General features: G+C 42.4%; 1 protein-coding gene across 9 annotated transcripts in view; it reads right to left on the bottom strand.

Moving 5' to 3' along the window:
* The window catches only part of PTPRA (protein tyrosine phosphatase receptor type A), a 177,383-nt gene that overhangs the window by 28,019 nt on the left and 129,036 nt on the right, over window positions 1-20,328 (bottom strand). For 8 of the 9 annotated variants that reach the window (XM_032142640.2, XM_032142641.2, XM_058433070.1 and 5 more), the window contains 4 exons: window positions 19,518-19,591; window positions 19,147-19,283; window positions 2,959-3,049; window positions 670-746 (listed from right to left, as the gene is read on the bottom strand). In XM_032142640.2, coding sequence (XP_031998531.1) covers window positions 670-746; window positions 2,959-3,049; window positions 19,147-19,283; window positions 19,518-19,591 — 379 coding nt within the window. Of the gene's footprint in view, window positions 1-669; window positions 747-2,958; window positions 3,050-8,661; window positions 8,721-19,146; window positions 19,284-19,517; window positions 19,592-20,328 lie in introns of those variants that run through there. The other variant, XM_058433073.1, reaches the window with a different exon arrangement.

The following is a 20,328-nucleotide window of genomic DNA, read 5'->3' as shown; positions in this document are numbered from 1 at the left end:
GCCAGCTTTCCCTCTCTCTTCTTTCTGTTCAAATTCACCCTCTCTACAGGATGCTTCCCCCAAATCTATAAAACATATTCTTAACTCTTTATGTGTTTTTTCAGGCTACTGGCAAAGAAAAAACCAACCAAACAAAACCCTCAAATCTCTCATACAGACTGTTCTATAAACATTCTCTAAATCATCTTTAAAAACCTCCTCTTAGTATCAGCTCTTCCCTCAGGCCTTGGTTCATATATGGCTAACCAGATAGTCATACACACACACACACACACACACACACACACACACACACACACACAATATAGCTGGCGTCATGTCAGGTATTCTTGTCCTGTTCTCCCTTATTTTTACTGTTGAGAGCAAGGCCTGCTTTTGTTTGTAATTAGAATCAGCTCAATAAAGGATTCACTGACTCTTACCATAAAATACATATTTAGACACAGATTTCTACATGGGAAACCTTAGGGAATGACGACAGGGTAAATATAGAAAATGATTAAAACTATTTGACTGACCTTAAAAAAAATTCAGTCACTTAAAAAAAACAGACTTGTCAGGGAAAACATGAAATGACAAATATTTCTCCTAACACACAGCTGGTGAGGAGCCAAGAGATAGTGGCAATGGTCAGGCAGGGAAGTGAAGGGGAAAGCACCCGATCCTTACATTGATGAATGAAGCATTGATGTAATCAGAATCTGGAACCCCTTCAACTGGTGTCAGGTGGACTCTAGAGTGGTCATCTAGGAAACAAACCAACAATATTTCAGTAAAATCAAAATTTATTTCTCACAGAACCTGATGCAACCAGGACAGTTGAGACATCTGTGCCTATGTGCACAGACTCACGCTTGTATAAAGATGCCACTCCAACAATATAACTCCAACAGTATAACAGCAAAAAATTGGGAATGCCTTAAGTATCATTAGGGGACTAGTTAAATAAATTAAGATACATCTACAATGTGGAATACTAAGTAGTTGAGAAAAAAGAAAGTTTCTTGACAGATGAACTGACAATATATACTATTAAAAGAGAGAAATGTGTACAGTATACCAATCATATTAAAAAATGTTATGTATTATATATACACATACCCACATCCACACACATCCCCCCCCCCCCCCCCCCCCCCAACAAATGCACATAAATAAGAAGACAAGGCCGAGCACGGTGGGTCACGCCTATAATCCCAGCACTTCAGGAGGCAGAGGCGGTGCATCACTTGAGGTCAGGAGTTCCAGACCAGCCTGGCCAACGTGGTGAAACTCCGTCTCTACTAAAAATACAAAATTAGCTGGGTGTGGTGGCATGTGCCTGTAGGGAGTCCCAGCTACTTGGGAGGCTGAGGCAGGAAAATGGCTTAAACCCAGGAGGGTTTAAGCCTGCAGTGAGCCAAGATTGTGCCACTGCACTCCAGCCTGGGTGACAGAGCAAGAAAGAAAAAAGAAAAAGACAAAAGTATCTGTAAATGCATAGTGTAGTGGTCTTAATTTTTTGGTTCCATACTTCACTTATAAAAATATGAGCAGGCATCTCTAATATATGCTCATTTATTGATAAATTACGCACATATGCTAATGTATGATGTACCCTGAAATATAAAATTTTTAGGGTCTGGGTGTGGTGGCCCATGCACCTAATCCCAATTCTTTGGGAGGTCAAAGTGGGAGGATTGCTTGAGGCCAAGAGTTTGAGACCAGGCTGGGCAACACAGCAAGACCCTGTGTCTAAAAAAAATTTAACCAGGCATGGTAGATGAACCTGTAGTTCTAGTTACTCAGCAGGCTGTGGCAGGAGGATTACTTGAGCCCAGGAATTCGAGGATACATATCTATGATCACATCATTGCACCCCAGCTTGGGTGGCCCTGTCTCTAAAAAAATAAATGAAATAAAAAATTTAAAAGGATGAATTTTTAAAAAGCAAATATACTGGCTGGGCTCACTGGCTCATGCTTGTAATCCCAACACTTTGGGAGACCAAAGCAGGAGGACTGTTTGAGGCCAGGAGTTTGAGACCAGCCAAGGCAACACAGCAAGACCATCTCTACAAAAAATAAAAAAAATAAAACATACACAGGTTCTGAGGATTAGGAATTTTTTTTTTTTAAAAGCAAATATAAAAATCAAGTGAGGTTCAAACATCTTCCTCTCATATCTCATTAAATTATGCATATCCCATTCTGGATACCAATGGACTAGAAAAATGTCTGTTAGCTTATGGATCAACTGATTAGCAATGGCTAACTCTGGGAAGGGTTTATACAGAGAACTCTGCATTCGAATTTTTTTGAATGAATACCAGAAAAAACCATCTCTACCACTACCATCATCCCCTGCTTCTCGCCTGATCCTAGTGAAGCTGTTCTCCAGTACCTCCTAAAAACTTGAGGCCTGACACAAAAATCCTCCTGAATTATCCTAATTGACTCTGAGTATGTGGGATCCATAAAGGCTCTTTCAGCCCAAAGTCTTCAATCTACTCTTACTTATTTATTTTTTATTTTATTAATTATTCTTTATTTCATTTATTTTACTTTATTTTTTTGAGACAGGGTCTTGCCCTGTCACCCAGGCTAGAATGCACTGACACGATCTTGGATCACTGCAACCTCTGCCCCCCTGGGCTCAAGGGATCCTCCTACCTCAGCCTCCTGAGTAGCTGGGACCACAGACACACAACACCATGCCTGGCTAATTTTTTAAGGTTTTTGTAGAGATGAGGTCTCACTATATTGCCCAGGCTAGTTTCAAACTCGTGGGTTCAAGTGATTCTCCCACCTTGGCCTTCCAAAGTTCTGGGATTACAGGTATGAGCAACTGAGTCCTGCCATGAACACACTCTCGTTATCCACCCCGCTGTGCCCAATTGCAAGATTCTTTCCATCTTCGGAAAATCCCTCTAGAGATGTAATTTCAGGTTACATCCCAAGAAACACTAAAGACACTCACAAGGCAAGATGTTTACATATCGATTTTTTTCCTTGTTTTCCTCCTTGGAAGCAGCCTCACAGGTGGCCTGGATAGGACATGCAGGGAGAGCCTGAAAGGTTAAGAGAAATTAGAGGAATTATTAGCAGGGATAAACATCAAACATGCAAACTGCTGCAGCAAACCCTGACGTGGTAGCACGTTCTACCTTTTCCTGGGGGGAAAAACATGGGCCCAGGTGAATACCTGCAGCCTACCACAGAGAATGCCCCTCTCTCCCTAAACAGCCACAAGCTCCTTAGAGTTCAACACAAGAATCCTCAGGGGGCAGAATGCCCTTTCTGTTATGTAAGTATAGCATGCTCTTTACATGATTACTACGTGGTTAGGAGCCTGTTGTTAGGATGCTGGGCCAAAATGGCCTACTCTTGTAAATTGGAATGGGGACATACCTGAAGGAATGGGCCATTTATCCTCATGCTAATTACCACCACACAAAGATGACATGCATCTCAGAGTGAACCACACAGGAGGGTTCTGGATGGCCAGCTGATTTAATCTCTTTCTAGGGATCTAAGGGGACATGACACCCCAGCCTCTAGCATCATGTGGCAAGGAAGCAAGGACTGGTGGGTGGGTGGGAGGGCATTCATATAGATGCAGCAGTTAAGAAGCAGAAGATTTGGGTGAGGTGACATTAAATTTGCAGCAGTTTTGGAGCAAATGTAAATTAGTTAGTGCAGGGAGGTTATCACACAATGATTTGACATGAGATAGTCTGTGTTTGTATGAACTTGAGCACATCTGTTAAACTTTCTAGGTCCAGTTTTCTCATCTGTAAAATTGGGGCTGGGTGGCTCACGCTTGTAATCCCAGCACTTTGGGAGGCTGAGGCGGGTGGATGACGTGAGGTCAGGAGTTCGAGACCAGCCTGGCTAACAAGGCGAAACCCTGTCTCTACTAAAAAGACAACAATTAGCTGGGCATGGTGGTGCACACCTGTAACCCCAGCTACTCAGGAGGCTGAGGCAGGAGAATCACTTGAACCCGGGAGGCGGAGGTTGCAGTGAGCCGAGATCACGCCACTGTACTCCAGCCTAGGCAACAGAGCGAGACTCGGTCTCAAAAATAAATAATAAATAAATACATAAAATTGGAACAACAACATCTGCCACATAAGGAAATAATCTCATGTGTGGCAAAGAATAAGTATTCAAATAAATGAGTTTTATGAGAGTGGGAAGCTAAATTTTATTATTTGATCTGTTCTCCTCTTTTATGTTTCATATATTCAAAATTAAGGATGAGAAAAGGAGCTAGGTGTGGTGGTTCATGCCTGTAATCCCAACACTTTGGGAGATAGAGGTGGGAGGACTACCTGAGGCCAGAAGTTTGAGACCAGCCTGGGCAACACAGCAAGATCTCGTCTCTACATTTAAAAAAAAAAAAATTAGCCAGGTATGGTGGTGCATGCCTGTAGTCCCAGCTACTCAGAAGGCTGAGGTGGGAGGAACACTTCAGCCCAGGAGTTCAAGGCCATGATCACACCACTGCACTCCAGCCTGAGTGACACAGTGAGACTCTGACACTATAAAAACAAACAAGAAAGCAAAAAGGGAGGCAGTTTAAAATTCCAACACTAATTCTGAGTGACTTGGAAATACATTTTATGAGCCTTAAAAAAACTTTTCAAAAATATTTTTTGGCCTAGTAACTTCAATTTTGAGAATATACCCTAAGGAAATAAAAATCTTTATGTCCTAATTATTTACTTCATCATTATTTAGAATGACCCAAAACTGAGAACAACCGTAGTATTCAGCAGTAGAGGAACAATTCATGCATTACTTTTCATTCATTCTTTCAACAAATATATATTTTGTATCTACCAGGCACTGGGCTAGGTACAGAGCAAAGAGTGGGAAATCAAATATAAGTGCAGTTCTCGCCCTCAAGGACAATATAAACTTGTGGGTGAAAAGCAGACATTAAACAAATAAAACAAATACATATATAACTATATACCATGATGAATGCAATCAAAGAACAGAATGCTACTAGAGATGAAGTATCAGAAAGCACCAAATTTGGATTACAGGTGGGTCTCTCTGAGGAAGGATAAGTATAGAAAATAGTATTCCAGACACAGAGAACAGCATCTGTGGTAACCCAGAGGTGGGAGAAGGCTTGGTTGTGTGAGGAACCGAAAATCAATGCAGGTATCACGCAGAAGGTGAGTTTGATGGGGATGGCAGGAGGAAGTAGGAAGAGATGAGCCTGGCAAAGTCAGATCATCCATTGCCAAGTAGGTCCTTGAATAGGGAGTTCAAATTTTATGTTAAGTGCATGAGGAAATCATTGAAGGTTTTTAAAGTATAATCCATTTTCCATGTTAAAGAATTACTTGTTATTATATGAAAAATGGACTAGAGAGGGGCAAGAACAGAAGCATGGAAAAACGATGATACAAGGAAATGGATGCATTTGAGACATATTCTGGAATTAGAATTACTACATTTGGGCCAGGCGCAGTGGCTCACGCCTGTAATCCCAGCACTTTGGGACGCTGAGGCGGGTGGATCACTTGAGGTCTGGTGTTCGAGACCAGCTGACCAACATGGTGAAACCCCATCTTTACTAAAAATACAAAAAATTAGCCGGGTATGGTGGCACATGCCTGTAACCCCAGCTACTTGGGAGGCTGAGGTAGGAGAATTGCTTGAACCCGGGAGGTGGAGGTTGCAGTGAGCCAAGACTACGCCATTGCACTCCAGCCTGGGCAGAAAGAGCAAAACTCCGTCTAAAAAAAAAAAAAAAAAAAAAAATTACTATGTTTGGAGATGGAATGAAGGCAAAGTGGACTGGGAAGAGCAAGAGGCAGAAATGAAGAATGAAGGTTTCTGTCTTTGATAATAATTTTAAAAAAAGATTGAATAAAGGAAATGCCAGCCCAAAGGGAACCAATTTTTGTCAGATGGAAGCAAGAGTTTTTTGTTTTTGTTTTTTTGGAGACAGGGTCTCGCTCTGTCACCCAGGCTGGAGTGCAGTGGCGCCATCATAGCTCACTGCAGCCTTGAACTCCTGGGCTGGAGGTATCTTACTGCCTCAGACTCCTCAGTAACTGGGACTACAGGCACAGCACCACCATGCCTGGCTAATTTTTTAATTTTAATTTTTGTAGAGGTGGATCTTGCTATGTTGCCCAGGCTGGGAAGCAAGAGCTTTAAGAAAGGAGCAAATATATTTACTGGAAACCAGCATGACAGTGATAGGACAAAGTAAAGTGAAAGACCCAAAGATAGGGAAATTAGGACCTCAAAATCCATCTGCCCTCACCTACTCAAGAGATTCCTTTCAGATTAAAACCCTGGAGGTTCTGCATGTTATTTTACTAACAGAGGCAATTACCCCTGACCCTATGCTGTGAATACATAAAAGGAAGAAAAGAGTTTCCTGGGCTGGACTCTTACACACGCAGTAGAGACCATTATTTTAGATCAGAATTTCTCAGTTCACCCACAGTTTGCATTCTCTTTCTTCACATAGATTTCCACAGGTTTCCACCCAAGTGCAGGGCAGGATGAGATGTCAGTTTTTTAAGCCCTGATGGCTAATTCAGAGGCACTACTTTTCCTGCACATTTCTTCTCTAAAATGTAGAACAGACGTAGGGACAACAAGACTCTTGAAAAACAGTCTTCAATACAGAAATGTCAGGAATAACAAAGACTACATCTCACAGCCCTATCAGCATCCCTAGCTCCCTCAGTCACGATAAAGAAAAACTAGGTCTCCTGGTGGACTAAGGCTCCTAGAAAGAGTCAGGAAGAAACAGGAGCCATTGTTTAACAAGAGAGAAGAAAGGGCTTGCCCTGGAGAACACAGCGCTAGATGCAAAGGTTCAGAATGAAGAGCCTACGTCAGGGATGAGAACAAGGTGAATTCTACTCCTTTTGGTTTCTACTCTGAAAAACCTAGCTCACAGAGCTAGGAAGCAGCAGCTAGAGCAGAAGTCTATAAAACGTTAAACTCTCTAGAAACACTAGGTGGCATCGAAGACCGTTTCACCTCTTGCTTAAGCCTTAACTGGAACCAAGGCTAAGTACTCATTCATTTTTTAAAGACATGTCAGTTAAAAAAATTTTTTTTTTCGAATTTGTTGATATTTATTTTTTAAAAAGTATCCATCACATAATTTAACTTAGAAGCTTTCTTTGGGCTCCTCTCCTTATATCCTCTTCCTTCCCCTCTCACTGGTAAACCTGAAGTTTTATATTTATCATTACATTGCTTTATTTGTATCTCATATTTTTTGCTCCAAAACAATGTATTATTATTGCTAGTCTAGTTTTTGAGGAAAATGGAATCATGATTAAGTGGTGAGTTGCTTTTTTCTTTGGCTCAACATTACGTTCCTAAGATTCGTCCTGGATGTTTACTTACTTCAGCTACTTTGTAGTGCTCCATTTGAGACCCTGTTAAAATTTACTTATCCATTCTACTACTGATGAATATTTGGGGTGTTTACAGTTAAAGGTCCTGCTTTGAGACAAATTTTTATATCTTTCTTGTGCGTGTGTGCAAGAATTTCAGGTATAGGTATCTTTAACCTTACCAGATAAGGCCAAATTGTTTTCCAAAGTAGCTGTACTAATTTATACTCCCACCAGCAATGTACAGTGTTCCAGTTCTGTATCCTTATCAACATTTGCTACTGTCAGACTTTGTATTAACTGATTTAAATTTCTCTGATTATTAATGAGGTTCATCATCTTTCCATAGCATACTGGTCAAAACAGTTTCCTCTTCCGTTAAGTACCTAGTCAAGTGTTTTCCCCGTTGTCTTACTGGATTATTATTATTTTCAAAATGGAGTCTTGTTCTGTCACCCAGACTGGAGTGCAGTGGCGCGATCTTGGCTCACTGCAGCCTCCAACTCCTGTGTTCAAGCAATTCTCCTTCCTCAGCCTCCCCCATAGCTGGGATTAGAGGCGCCCGCCACCACACTTGGCTAATTTTTTTTGTATTTTTTGTAGAGACGGGGTTTCACCATGTTGGCCAGGCTGGTCTAGAACTCCTGACCTTGTGATCTGCCTACCTCAGCCTCCCAAAGTGCTGGGATTACAGGCATGAACCACTGCTCCCAGCCTACTTATTTTCTCAACAGTTTGTAGAAGTTCTTTATATATTCTGGATACTCTTCCTTTATCAGTTACCTGTGTTATCTTTTACCAAGGTTGTGGCCTTTCCTTTCATCTTCTTTATGGTATCATTTATGAAGAGGTTTTGCATTTTCACGTAAATTCATCAATCTTCCCTTTCATCAACATTTTAAGTCTTAAGAAATCCTTTCCTACTGTGAGATCAGAAGTATATTTTACTACATTATGATCTCTACATTTTATCATTTTTGTCCTTTAAATTTCAGTGTTTACAGCAACTGGAATTGGTTTTTGTGTTTGGTATGTGACAAGCATTCAATTTCATTTATTCCCACAGGGTTACCAATGGTCCCAGGCACTATTTATTGTGAAGACCATCTTTTCCCCACCCAAACTGCAAGAGCATTTCTGTCATAAACAGGTTTCCACTTACACATGGATCTGCTTCTGGGCTCTTTATTTCATTCCATTGGTCGATCTGTCTATCCCAGTGCCAATACAGAACTGTCTTAATTACTAAAATTTTATAATCTCTTTGTATCTGGTAAGGCAGGTCTCCTCACCTTGTTCTTCTTCTTCAGGAATGTCTTGGCTATTCTTGAATCTTTTCTCCTCCATATAAATTTTAGAATCAGCTTGTCAAGTTCCACAAAAAAACCTGTGGGGATTTTTATTGGAATTGCATTGAATCTATATATCTTGGGGGAGAATTGACATCTTTACAAAATTGAGCCTCCTAATTCATTGATCCTATCTCTTCACTAATTTAAGCTATTTTCCTTTAATGTCTTCAAACATTTTAATAATTTTCTTTAAATTGTTAAATCCATTCCTAGGTACTTTACATTTGGATGCTATTGTAATTGGCACCTTTTAAAAGGTATTATTAGGTTTTCTGTTTGTGGCCCATGTATAGAAATGCATTAAATTTTTATGCTGCTTCTGTATCTAGCAACCTTGCTAAAATAACTTATTAATTCTATAATATGTCTGATGAATCTGTGGGTTTTTCTGAAGACAATATTTGGTCTGTGAAAAATTTATATTTTGTCCCTTCCTTTGCAATCCTTATACCTTTCTTTTCTTGCCTAAATCTCCAGTACAGGTCTGAATCTCATTCACTTTTAAGTTTGAATCTCCTTTCAATACTCTCACCCAATAGTCACCAGTGCCTGAACACTAGAGTGATGGGAAATTTACTACCTTCCAAGGTAGGTCTTGGAACAGTTCTGTTTAAAACGACCCAACACCCAGACACACAATTTCTTTTGCATTTCCCTTGTACTAAGCAATGTAAAACCCAGATGTCAGCAGGCATCTCCTCTGCCCCTTGCAAAGCCCAAACTCCCAACTCTCTGGACAGTGGAATTCTAAAGCACTTGTCACAGTTCCTGCTAATTCCCATAGGACTTTGACTCTGATTCACTTATTTTGGGACAACTCATCAATGTAGAGGTGATTTCACCCATCTCAACTCAGATGTCACACTCAGTCCCATCACTAGATGATACACACATGCCTTCTTCACCTGGTAATCTAAGAGATGTGAGGTCCTGAGGAAGGTCACATCTCACATTGCACAGATTCTGACTATTTCACTGGTTTCACCTCTTTCCCTCTTTCTTTCTCTCCTATCCCATTCCTCTCAGCAGCTAAGCCTTTTCTTTTTTTTTTTTGTTTTATCTTTTTGTTTCTTTTTAAACCTCGATAATGCCTTAAAGACCTCAATTTTCCCTGAAAATGGGAGCTTCTGAGTGGTTTTTCAAAGTATTTCTTTTGAATAAATTCAATGATTCCTAGAAAGACAAATGCTGGTGAACAAAAAAGCTCCAGCTTGTAATTAGGATGAAAGCCACCGCCTAGAATTTCTCATCAGGTGGGCATTCACAGAAATGCTACAGTCTCCTTTTAGCCTGTCACATATCTGAAAACAGTTGTCATGTCCTATGCGTGTTGTTCCTTTAGTTATTCACCCCCATGGTCCAGTTTCTCTCCAGAACAACATCCAATTTGGTGATATCCCTTTTTATAGAGACCTGACCACAAGACTCCTGACACAGTTCAAACTAGGCATAGCAACTTCTTTATTCTAGATGTTATATATCCATCGAAGCAAACTAAGTCCATTAGATTTATTTCCCATATTTAAAAAATTCTGCTTTAAAAATATTACAAAAAGAATATGCTTGTTTTAAGTCAAATAATTTAGTAGAAAACAAAGTTCCCTATTATGTCTCTCCTCTTTTCCAACCCCCTTGTAGGCAGCCACTGTTGACAATTTGTAGTCTTTCAGACTTAAAAAAAAAAAAGCATCAACATACCCAGACACAGATACACATATTTTTGAAAACAAAAATGAAATTATCCCACGTTTTCTCACATAACAATATGACTTAGAGATCTATGTAAACACATTTATTTTAATGATAGTATAGTATATCATAATGGATATAAGAAATCATCTGGCCATTCTATTTGAGAGATATTTGCTTTTTTATCTTCTTTGCTATTATAAATAATGCTGTCATAAACATCCTTGTACAAATACGTATTTGTATAATGAGGGTTTTTCTGTTAAGAATCTCAGAAGCTTGGTCAGAAAACTCAAATATTTAAATACTGATTGGTACTGCCAAAATCATCCCTCCAATGCAATACCAATTTAAACTCCCCCACCTGTAAGTCTCTGCAGCCCCATATTTTTGTCCACATTTGATATAAATCTTTTTAAATTTTCAAATCTGATAGGTCCAAAATAATGGTTAGCTTTTATCTGTATTTCCCTGATTACTAGATATAGTTGATCTTCTTTTCATATCTTTATAGACCATTTGTATTTCTTCTGTAAATTGCCAATTTCTTGACTGGATTGTTTACCTTTTACTCACAGGTTTGTATATTCTGGAACATTCTTTATCTACCTATGGCAAATAGATTCTCCCAGTTGGCCACTTTTTTATGACATCATTTGTCACAAAGATGTTTCACATTTTAATACACTTACTATCTTTCAAACTTTTCCATTCTGGCATCTAAATCTTGTAAGTAGCTTAGAAAGGCCTTCCCCATCTGATGGTTATTAAAAATATTATTCTATGACAGCAGACACAAATTGGTTTGTTTGCCCTATGTGCTATTTCTCCTCTTCCCTCCCCGGGCTGACTGATCCAAGCACAGTCATACCTGACTCATACTGAGCCAATCATCTTCTCTCCCAGGATTTTGAAAACTAGGAACAAGCAGGGGCTTTCCTAGAAGGGCCCCAAAGCCACCAAGATCGGCTCTACCTGAGACTTGGTACTCCAACTTACCTTCTGATTCTGCCCGCTCCTCCAGTGTCTTCCCAAATCAATAGTTCTGTTTGTTTTTGCTTAATTTAGTTGAGTTGATTTCTCTTGCTTTTAACTAGAGGACCTTAACTGATTTAGCAATTACTATCAGAGTGGGTTGTAGTTGAGAGACTGCTAGGGGAAACGTGGGTGATGTTACTGGGTTCAGATGGAAGGAAAGAAACTGACAACCAATTGCCAGGATGGGAAAGAGCAAGCTGCTCACAGTTCATAGCTGCACAACTACTATTTTAGTTATTGCTTGCAATTACCTGTGATGTGTTCAAGCTGGTGGTAAAGGAGTAGGGGTGTCCCGATTAAAAGGAGAGGGGAAATGTTGAAACCAAGGAGTAGGATTACTTCTGACAATATTAGAGAACAAAACAAGAAATATCCCAGCTCCAATATCAAATGCTCACCTTGAAATGAAAACCCAAGACTCAGGGCCTTTACATTACTATGTATGTATTTTGCTAAATGAAATGTTAAGATTTCCAAATTTTGCTAGTTGCTGAATTTTAATGCCACAGAATTCACATCTTTCCTGGGTTGCTCATGAGAAAGATAAGGCTTTAAGTGAGACAACAGAAATGATGATAAAAGAGAGGACCTGAAGAAAGCTAATTTCCAAAAATCTCTATTATGCTCTCTACTGCATCTTGCTGTCATGATGAAAACTGCCCCACAACCCAGGCTGCATTGCGCACACATTACCAGAATGCAAGCATAACATGACCTGAGGGTAAAATACATAAATAAGGTAGAAAAGTAAAATGCTGGACAGGCACAGTAGCTCATGCCTGTAATCCCAGCACTCTGGGAGACCAAGGTGGGAGGACTGCTTGAGATCAGGAGTTCAAGACTAGCCTGGGCAACATAGCAAGACCCCCGTATCTACAGGGGGGAAAAAAGTAAAGAGCTAATAATCAGAAGAAACTACAGGAATTCACTAAGCTGAATCATTACAAATGACAGGAACAATTGTTGATATAGATTTTGGAGATGTTATAACAAAGAAGGGAGAGTATGACTTTTGGTTAAAGCCAAATTTCTTTTCTTTTTTGAGATGGAGTCTCGTTCTGTCCCCCAGGCTGGAGAGCAGTGGTGCAATCTTGGCTCACTGCAACCTCCGCCTCCCGGGTTCAAGCGATTCTCCTGCCTCAGCCTCCCGAGTAGCTGGGATTACAGGCACTCCTCACCATGCCCAGCTAATTTTTGTATTTTTAGTAGAGACAGGGTTTTAGCATGTTGGTCAGGCTGGTCTCAAACTCCTGACCTCAAGTGATCTGCCTGCCTCAGCCTCCCAAAGTTCTGGGATTACGGGCATGAGCCATTGTGCCCAGCCTGGATAAAGCCAAATTTCTAATTATGGTATGGTCAAAAGAACTTCTGCAGTTAGTGTAACAGCTCAGGTAACTGGCCATGGTTTTAATGTTGAGCTAGGCTCGCCAGTGGAAACCTGGACTGAATGCTGGATTTAGTGAGGTGATAATGAAAAGCCAGAAAAACCTGGGCACAAAGTAGAGGAGACCAGAGTGGCATATAGACTCTAAAGGCTCAGCCTTCTACTGACACCTTCAGTATGCCCTTGATGGGATCCACAACACATGCCTTGCTGAGGCTATACACTGGTGAGGAAAGCACTGGAATCTTTCAGAAGTGCTTTCCTGGCTGTCCTCAGCAGAGTGAGATGCTAGTGGAAGGGACTGCTTCAAAATGGGATTCTTGATCTAAGTGGGCTAGAAAGACTGTTGGAGACCATGATCAGATGTTTATGGCTGTGAATAATTCATTGTGAAGCTCCCAGTAATGGAAATGGAAAGTAGCTTTCCAGGTCAGTTTAGGCAGCCTACTAGACTACCATGCTAGAGAGAGGGCCCCCTCATCCAACTCGTAGGCCTGGGTCATTTCAGACCCAGAACCCTTCAATAACCGGGAGGTCAGGCATCTGTAAGGAGGAACCCTGCCACAGCACATTAACACACATAAATTATAAACTTCCCTCCTCATCTTTTCTTAATAACCTGCAGATATTTACCATGGTAACTGTACTAGGTAAAGGGAAATGCATCTTTTGGGGTCTGCTAGGTTCTGGCCTTGAGGTAACTAATTGCTAGGAACTCAGAATGTCGCTAAGATATGCTAGTTAGAACGGAGCCTTTGCAGGCCAGCTGATGGACGGAATTTTGGCCTGAGGTGGCTTCACATTAGGACCTATTAATCTATCTAATCTATCTTATCTGTCTGTCAATCTGTCTGCCTGTCTGCCTGCCTGCCTGTCCGTCTGTCAGGGCCTCCAAAAGGGCGGGAAAGAAACTAGATGCTCCCGGCTCTGTGAAGTTGGCTAGACCTCCCTCTGTGCCACCTTGATTTTCAATAACATTGGCCATTAGGTGATGCCCAAAGACACACAGATTCCCTAGCCCACTGGATAAGAACCATCACAGAAAGAGCAAATGTAAGCTCCCAGAGCAGTGATCTCTTTAGCAAAAGGCAAAGTCTCCATGTGAACCGCAGGATCTTAAGTGCTACAGAAGACTTTGCAGATTTGCGGTTACTTTTCCAGACATACTCTACTTCCTGCAGATTAACATATAACTCCTGGTACCCAGACTACTGCTAGGGGTAAGCGTGTGTTCTTTTTGTGTGGACTACTTGAAGCAGGTTTTCTTGCTCATGGCAAGAGCAGCCTCAGTGATAGATCATCTTGACTTTTCTGTGTCGTGATCTGGTTCATCAAGATTTTGTCTGTTTCACAGGACATTACCTTGACAACTACGCTAATGATATCAATGTGAGACATGAAGAGCAGGAAGTTATGTATCTTAGATGTACATGTTAGACATAAAAATACAGTGGCCTGCCACCTCAGCCAAATTTTCTGAAAGTCAAAGGCCTGCAGCACGTCAGGGTATCTCCTCCAACATAAAGGACAACTTGTTGCCCCTTGCCCCACCACCCCTCTCCTGCTAATAAAGAGGAGCAATGCTTGCAGGGCCATTTTGAGTTTTGGAGACAGCAAATACCTTATCCTTGCATCCAACTCTGATCTCTCAATTTAATCCATCTAATCCATCTAATCAATCTACCTACCTACCTACCTACCTACCTACCTACCTACCTAGAGACAAGATCTCGCTCTGTCACACAGGCTGCAGTGCAGTGGTGCAATCACAGCTCACTGCAGCCTCAAACTCCTAGGCTCAAGCAATACCCCACCTCAGCCTCCCCAGTAGCTGGAATTACGGGTGCACACCACCATGGCCAGCTAATTTTTTGAAGAGGCAGGCTTTCGCCATGTTGCCCAGGCTGGTCTTGAGCTCCTGGACTCAAAGCAATCTGCCTGCCTCATCTCCCAAAGTGCTAGGATTAAAGGCATGAGCCACTGTGCCCAGCCTCTGATCAATTTATTGAGTGATCTGAAAAGAGAAGGTGCTCCTGCTGGTCCAGGCCATAGAGAAATAAGCTCTGGTAGATTGTATGGAGCTCTAAAGTGTTTGTAGTAAGGTAAACAGAAGAATCGTAATGAAAAACCCTAAAATATGGATATAAGACCATGATCCTATTGGCAAGACCATGCTCCTAGCCTAGTACTGGGCTCTAGGGTAGAGACTGTAAGCCTGATCACAGACAGGTATCCAAATGACTTCAACTCCCCGTCGTAAACTAGGGTTTTTGTTGTGCGTATGATTTTTTTTTTGAGACAGAGTTTCGCTCTTGTCGCCCAGGCTAGAGTGCAATGGTGTGGTCTCGGCTCAATGCAACCTCTGCCTCCTGGGTTCAAGCGATTCTCCTGCCTCAACCTCCCGAGTAGCTGGGATTACAGGCATTTGCCACCACGCCTAGCTAATTTTTGTATTTTTAGTAGAGACGGGGTTTCACCATGTTGTCCAGGCTGGTCTTGAACTTCTGACCTCAGGTGATCCACCCAACTCAGCCTCTCAAAGTGCAGGGATTACAGGCATGAGCCACCGGGCTTGTCTCGTAAGCTAGGTATTATGTGATCCAATTAGCCATAGATTTGGACATGCCCAGCAGAATCCCATTATCAGCTACAAGTGATCTCTATAAAATGCTTACCACACAACCCACTGCCTCAATAGATACTTCTGAGTTCCTACTGACATCAACAGTTAACAGAAGAAAAAGTCCAGCCTGGTATATAAACTGCTTGGTGAGACATGCTGGCCCATGCTGGGCTGGAAGTAGACTGCTATGGGGTATACTACTTAAGTGATGGCTTTGAATGTGTATAAAAGAGAAATTCTCCTAGTGAAGAGAAACTTTAAGTAAATTATCACACCACTTATCTCACTGGAGGTCAGGATCTAAACCAATCGCTGGGTAGTGGATAACTAGAACAAGAAAAGAAATATTTATGTTCCATGTGAATGCTCACAAGATGGCACTCACTGCTAGAAACCCAGGTGATGATGGTCAGCCCTTTCCCTCACTACCCTAGTGCTGGCCCAATGAGCTTGTGAACACGGTTGCCATGGTAGCACAGCAAATGGCTCTCACCACAATCTCTATCTGAATTTACCTATCATGCCTCCAGGAATACCATCAACATCCAGGGATTTACTGAAATACCTTATCATGGAGCCTCAGGGAATATTACCTCCAAACAAATAATTCGCTTCATGCTTATGTAAATTTAATGTTATGGAAAAACAAAAGAACTAATTTGACAGAAAAAAAGTATGGTAATGGGATCACATACCCGATCACCCAGAAGCAGTTGGTATTATAGATTACAAAACAGTATAATGCCTAGCACAGATCCAGCTATGGTACTGAGGCTGGAGTGCTGTCTTGTGAGATGTGGTAAATTTTTTTTTTTTTTTTTGAGACGGAGTTTCATTCTTGTCGCCCAGGCTGGAGTGCAATGGCGCAATCTTGGCTCACTGCAACCTCTGCCTCCCGGGTTCAAGCAATTCTCCTGCCTCAGCCTCAGCCTTCCAAGTAGCTGGGATTACAGGCACGTGCCACCACGCCTGGCTAATTTTTGTATTTTTAGTAGAGATGGGATTGCGCCATGTTAGCCAGGCTGGTCTTGAACTCCTGGCTTCAGGTGATCTGCCTGCTTTGGCCTCCCAAAGTGCTGGGATTACAGGTGTGAGCCACTGTGCCTGGCAGGATGTGGTAAATCTTATCAATCAATAATGAACATTAAATGGTGCTATTTTTCCAATAGCCCCCAAAAAGGGTCCAAGCTACTCTGTTAACTCTTGCCTGGTAAATGGTCTCCCACTTCAACTCTTACCTCTCCCTTTTATCTATTCTCTATATTGTAGTTAGTTATTTTCTCAAAATGCAAATCTGACATCACTCACCACTCCCTCTAAGCCCTTCTGTCATGGAGCAGATATGAATGGTGACCCACTGACCCAATAACCATTCTTCCTTTACCAGACCTCCTATTCTGTGAGGTTATCCATCCATATCCCACATGAATATCTAAAAAAAATTTTTTCTTGAGACACGGTCTGGCTCTGTTGTCCAGGCTGGGGTGCAGTTAATGGAGTGAATCTGACTCACTGCAACCTCCACCCCCTGGGCTCAAGCGATACTCCCACCTCATCTCCCAAGTAGCTGAGACTGCAGGCATATACCACTATGCTCAGCTAATTTTTGTATTTTGTTGTTGTTGTTGTAGAGATGGGGTTTCACCATGTTGCCCAGGCTGGTTTCGAACTCCTGTGCTCAAGGCAATCTGCCTGCCTCAGCCTCTCAACGTGTTGGGATTATAGGTGTGAGCCAGCATGCCTGGCCTTGACCCAGGAGTAATCTGGATTAGTCTCAGCCAACCACGGTAACCTTATTTTCTCCCTTGCTCACGACTGGTTTAAGAAGGAGCATGTGACGAGAGAAGTCTCCATAAGCTTTTGGGAAAATTTTTCCCACTGATAAAAAAGGAGCCAGCCTATAAGGCAAAGCTGACACATGGCTTAGTGGAAAGTTGTGAAGGAAACTGATGGTTTAGCAATGCCCCAGCTGATTTATTTACCAACTCTGGAACTGCTCCTCTGTGTCCTTAAATCCATCCCCCATTTCCTAGTCATGACCACATTAGGTCAATCTACTAGCACTTCTGATATTAACACCTGTAACCCCTAACTGTATTCCCCGCAACTATTCTGGTCTGTCCATGGGCTATTCTCCTTACAGAAGCCAGAATCATTTTTTTCTTTTTTTTGAGATGGAGTCCCCCTCTGTTGCCCAGGCTGCAGTGCAGTGGTGCAATCTCGGCTCACTGCAACCGCCGCCTCCTGGGTTCTGGCCATTCTCCTGCCTCAGCCTCCTGAGTAGCTGGGACTACAGGTGCCCACCACCACGCCCAGCTAATTTTTTGTATTTTTAGTAGAGACAGGGTTTCACCGTGTTAGCCAGGATGGTCTCGATCTCCTGACCTTGTGATCCGCCCGCCTTGGCCTCCCAAAGTGCTGGGATTACAGGCGTGAGCCACCGTGCCCAGCCGAGTCATTTTTTCAAGATGTAAATCTGGCTGCTCTATGGCTTGCCACTTCTCTCATGACTATCTGCAAGGTCTGTGGTCTGGCCAGACTAGTTTCACCTCTTATCCTCCTTTGAAGTTCTGCTCTTCAGCTGCACAAAGCCCTGTCATGTTCTGGATGTGCCCTTCAGCACACTCACTCCTGACAATTCTCCTGCTATTTCCAGTGCCTGGAAGGCTCCCCACTCCCCTTTCCCCACCACCCTTGCCTATGATTAGGTATCAATTAAAATATCATTTATTCGAGGAAGCTCTTCTTTTGTTTTTTTTGTCTCGCTCTGTTGCCAGGCCAGAGTGCAGTGGCACGACCTTGGCTCACTGCAACCTCCGCCTCCTGGGTTCAAGCAATTCTCCTGCCTCAGCCTCCTGAGTAGCTGGGACTACAGGCACATGCCACCACACCCAGCTAATTTTTTTATTTTTAGTAGAGACAGGGTTTCACCAAGTCGGCCAGGATGGTCTCGATCTCTTGACCTCGTGATCTGCCCGCCTCAGCCTCCCAAAGTGCTGGGATTACAGGCGTGAGTCACCGTGCTGGCCAGAAGCTCTTCTGATCTGGGATCAGAACTGGTAGGCTAGGATCACCAACTGGTGGTTTACAAACATATTCTGCTTCCTTGTGGGAATTATAAAAAATATGAATCTAAATACTCAAGATGAGACCTGTGCTCGTCATTTCCCACACTGATCTATCCCACTGTCTACTTTAAACACTGACACCCCTGCTCTAGACTCAAAAAGGCAACCTCTTAATATGGATGCCTACAAATATGCACCAGTCCTTCACGTGCTGTACTGCTGTTTGAACTTACACAGTTATATTTGTTCTTGTTTGTGGGGTTTCCCTCCTGGACAGTGAGTTCCTTGAGAATAGGGATTGGATCTGTTTCTGCTCCTCATCATATCACTGGCAACTAGAATACTACCTGACAAATATTAGATGCTTGCTAAGTATTTATTAAACAAAAGAAGTAAGAGATGTGATGATGAGTGAATGGATGGGTAGATTAGGGAGGTGAGGCAAATCTCACTTCATTTCCTATCCATGATCATACAGGGAGTCAGATAAACTTGGTAAAACATTTCTCACCTCTTAAACATTAAAAGCCCATTTTTTACTTCATGACTCCAAAGGTCTGAAAGGTCTGACTTTAGGTCTGCCTTCTTCCCTGCTGATACATCAGCCTCAGCAAAGTACTCACGTTGAATTCCTCCCTGAAGAGCTTATTGTCGTCTGCCATTCTCCGGTTAATTTCCTCTTCCAGCTTGTCCACGGGCAGGGGTGGGTACTTCCTGTTGGTGCTTGGGGATCTGGCCAGAAGTGGCACACTCTGGGGCTCTGCAGTACATAAGGGAGAAGGTCAGTCAGGTGCCCTGAGGACCTAGCCCCTTTTCTGGAGGCTAAACTGGGGGTTCTACCTCATGGACCAAGCCTGTAAGAACTAGGACTGTTTTCTTCAAAAATCTTTTTTCCTCTTTTTATTGTCTTATTCTTTTAAAAGGATGGAGACACTCCTAATTTCTTGATTTCCTTCCTTGTGAAGGTTCCCCATGACATTAAGGAATGCCTTACCCACATCCTCAGTGCGGCCGTTGGATAAGCGGAAAGAATTGGAATGGCTCCCAGCTTGCTTGTATTTCTTAAACCTAATAAGAAAATGATCACAGTGAAGAATGAAACACAGAGGTGGGAGAGGCAAATCACAACTCTGTATTCCTTATCATCAATTCAGCCTTTCTAAATCTCCTTTAAAAATAATCGGGCTTTTTTAGAGACAGGTCATGCACACCCTGAGGCAGCAGCATGCTGGGGTGACTGAGTACCTCGGGATACTCCTGTTTACCCTCAGCACACTGGAATCCAACCAGGGAACCCCAACAGTATATTCAGGTGCATGTGGCTCACTGGAGAGCACAGCCACACCAGGTGGAGAGAGGGTGAGTGGGTGGAATACAGTTGGGGGAGACAGACAATATATATCAAACAAAAATCTTGGTATTTCCTCAGTGTAGCCTGGGAGACCCAGGGAGAAGCCCAGAGCTTTGGATTGGGTGGACACAGTTCTGGCCACAAGTCTCCTGCAGAATGATGGAGACACATGACAAATTATAGGGGGCACACGATTCCCCTCTCTTTATCCCTGCAGAAGAACAGAGGGAGCACAGAACAGGTTAGGCCAAAGATAAGGTGGGGCTAAACCCAATTAGTCAGGGCAGTAGCTTTAGCAGGAAGAGAATAAATGCACCACCCTCTTCTCTCCCTTGAGTTCCCGTTCCTTGCTTCTGCTTGAGTGGTAATGTCTAGAGGACCCAGAAAGAAGGTTAGAAAGAGGGATTCTGTAACTCACAACTCACATGGCTCAGCTCAGCATGCCAGGGCCAGG

Source organism: Hylobates moloch, unplaced genomic scaffold (genome assembly GCF_009828535.3).
Source record: "Hylobates moloch isolate HMO894 unplaced genomic scaffold, HMol_V3 SCAFFOLD_21, whole genome shotgun sequence".
Lineage (NCBI taxonomy): Eukaryota > Metazoa > Chordata > Mammalia > Primates > Hylobatidae > Hylobates > Hylobates moloch.
The sequence above is the reverse complement of the archived record's forward strand: the minus strand, read 5'-3'. Positions and strand labels throughout refer to the sequence as shown.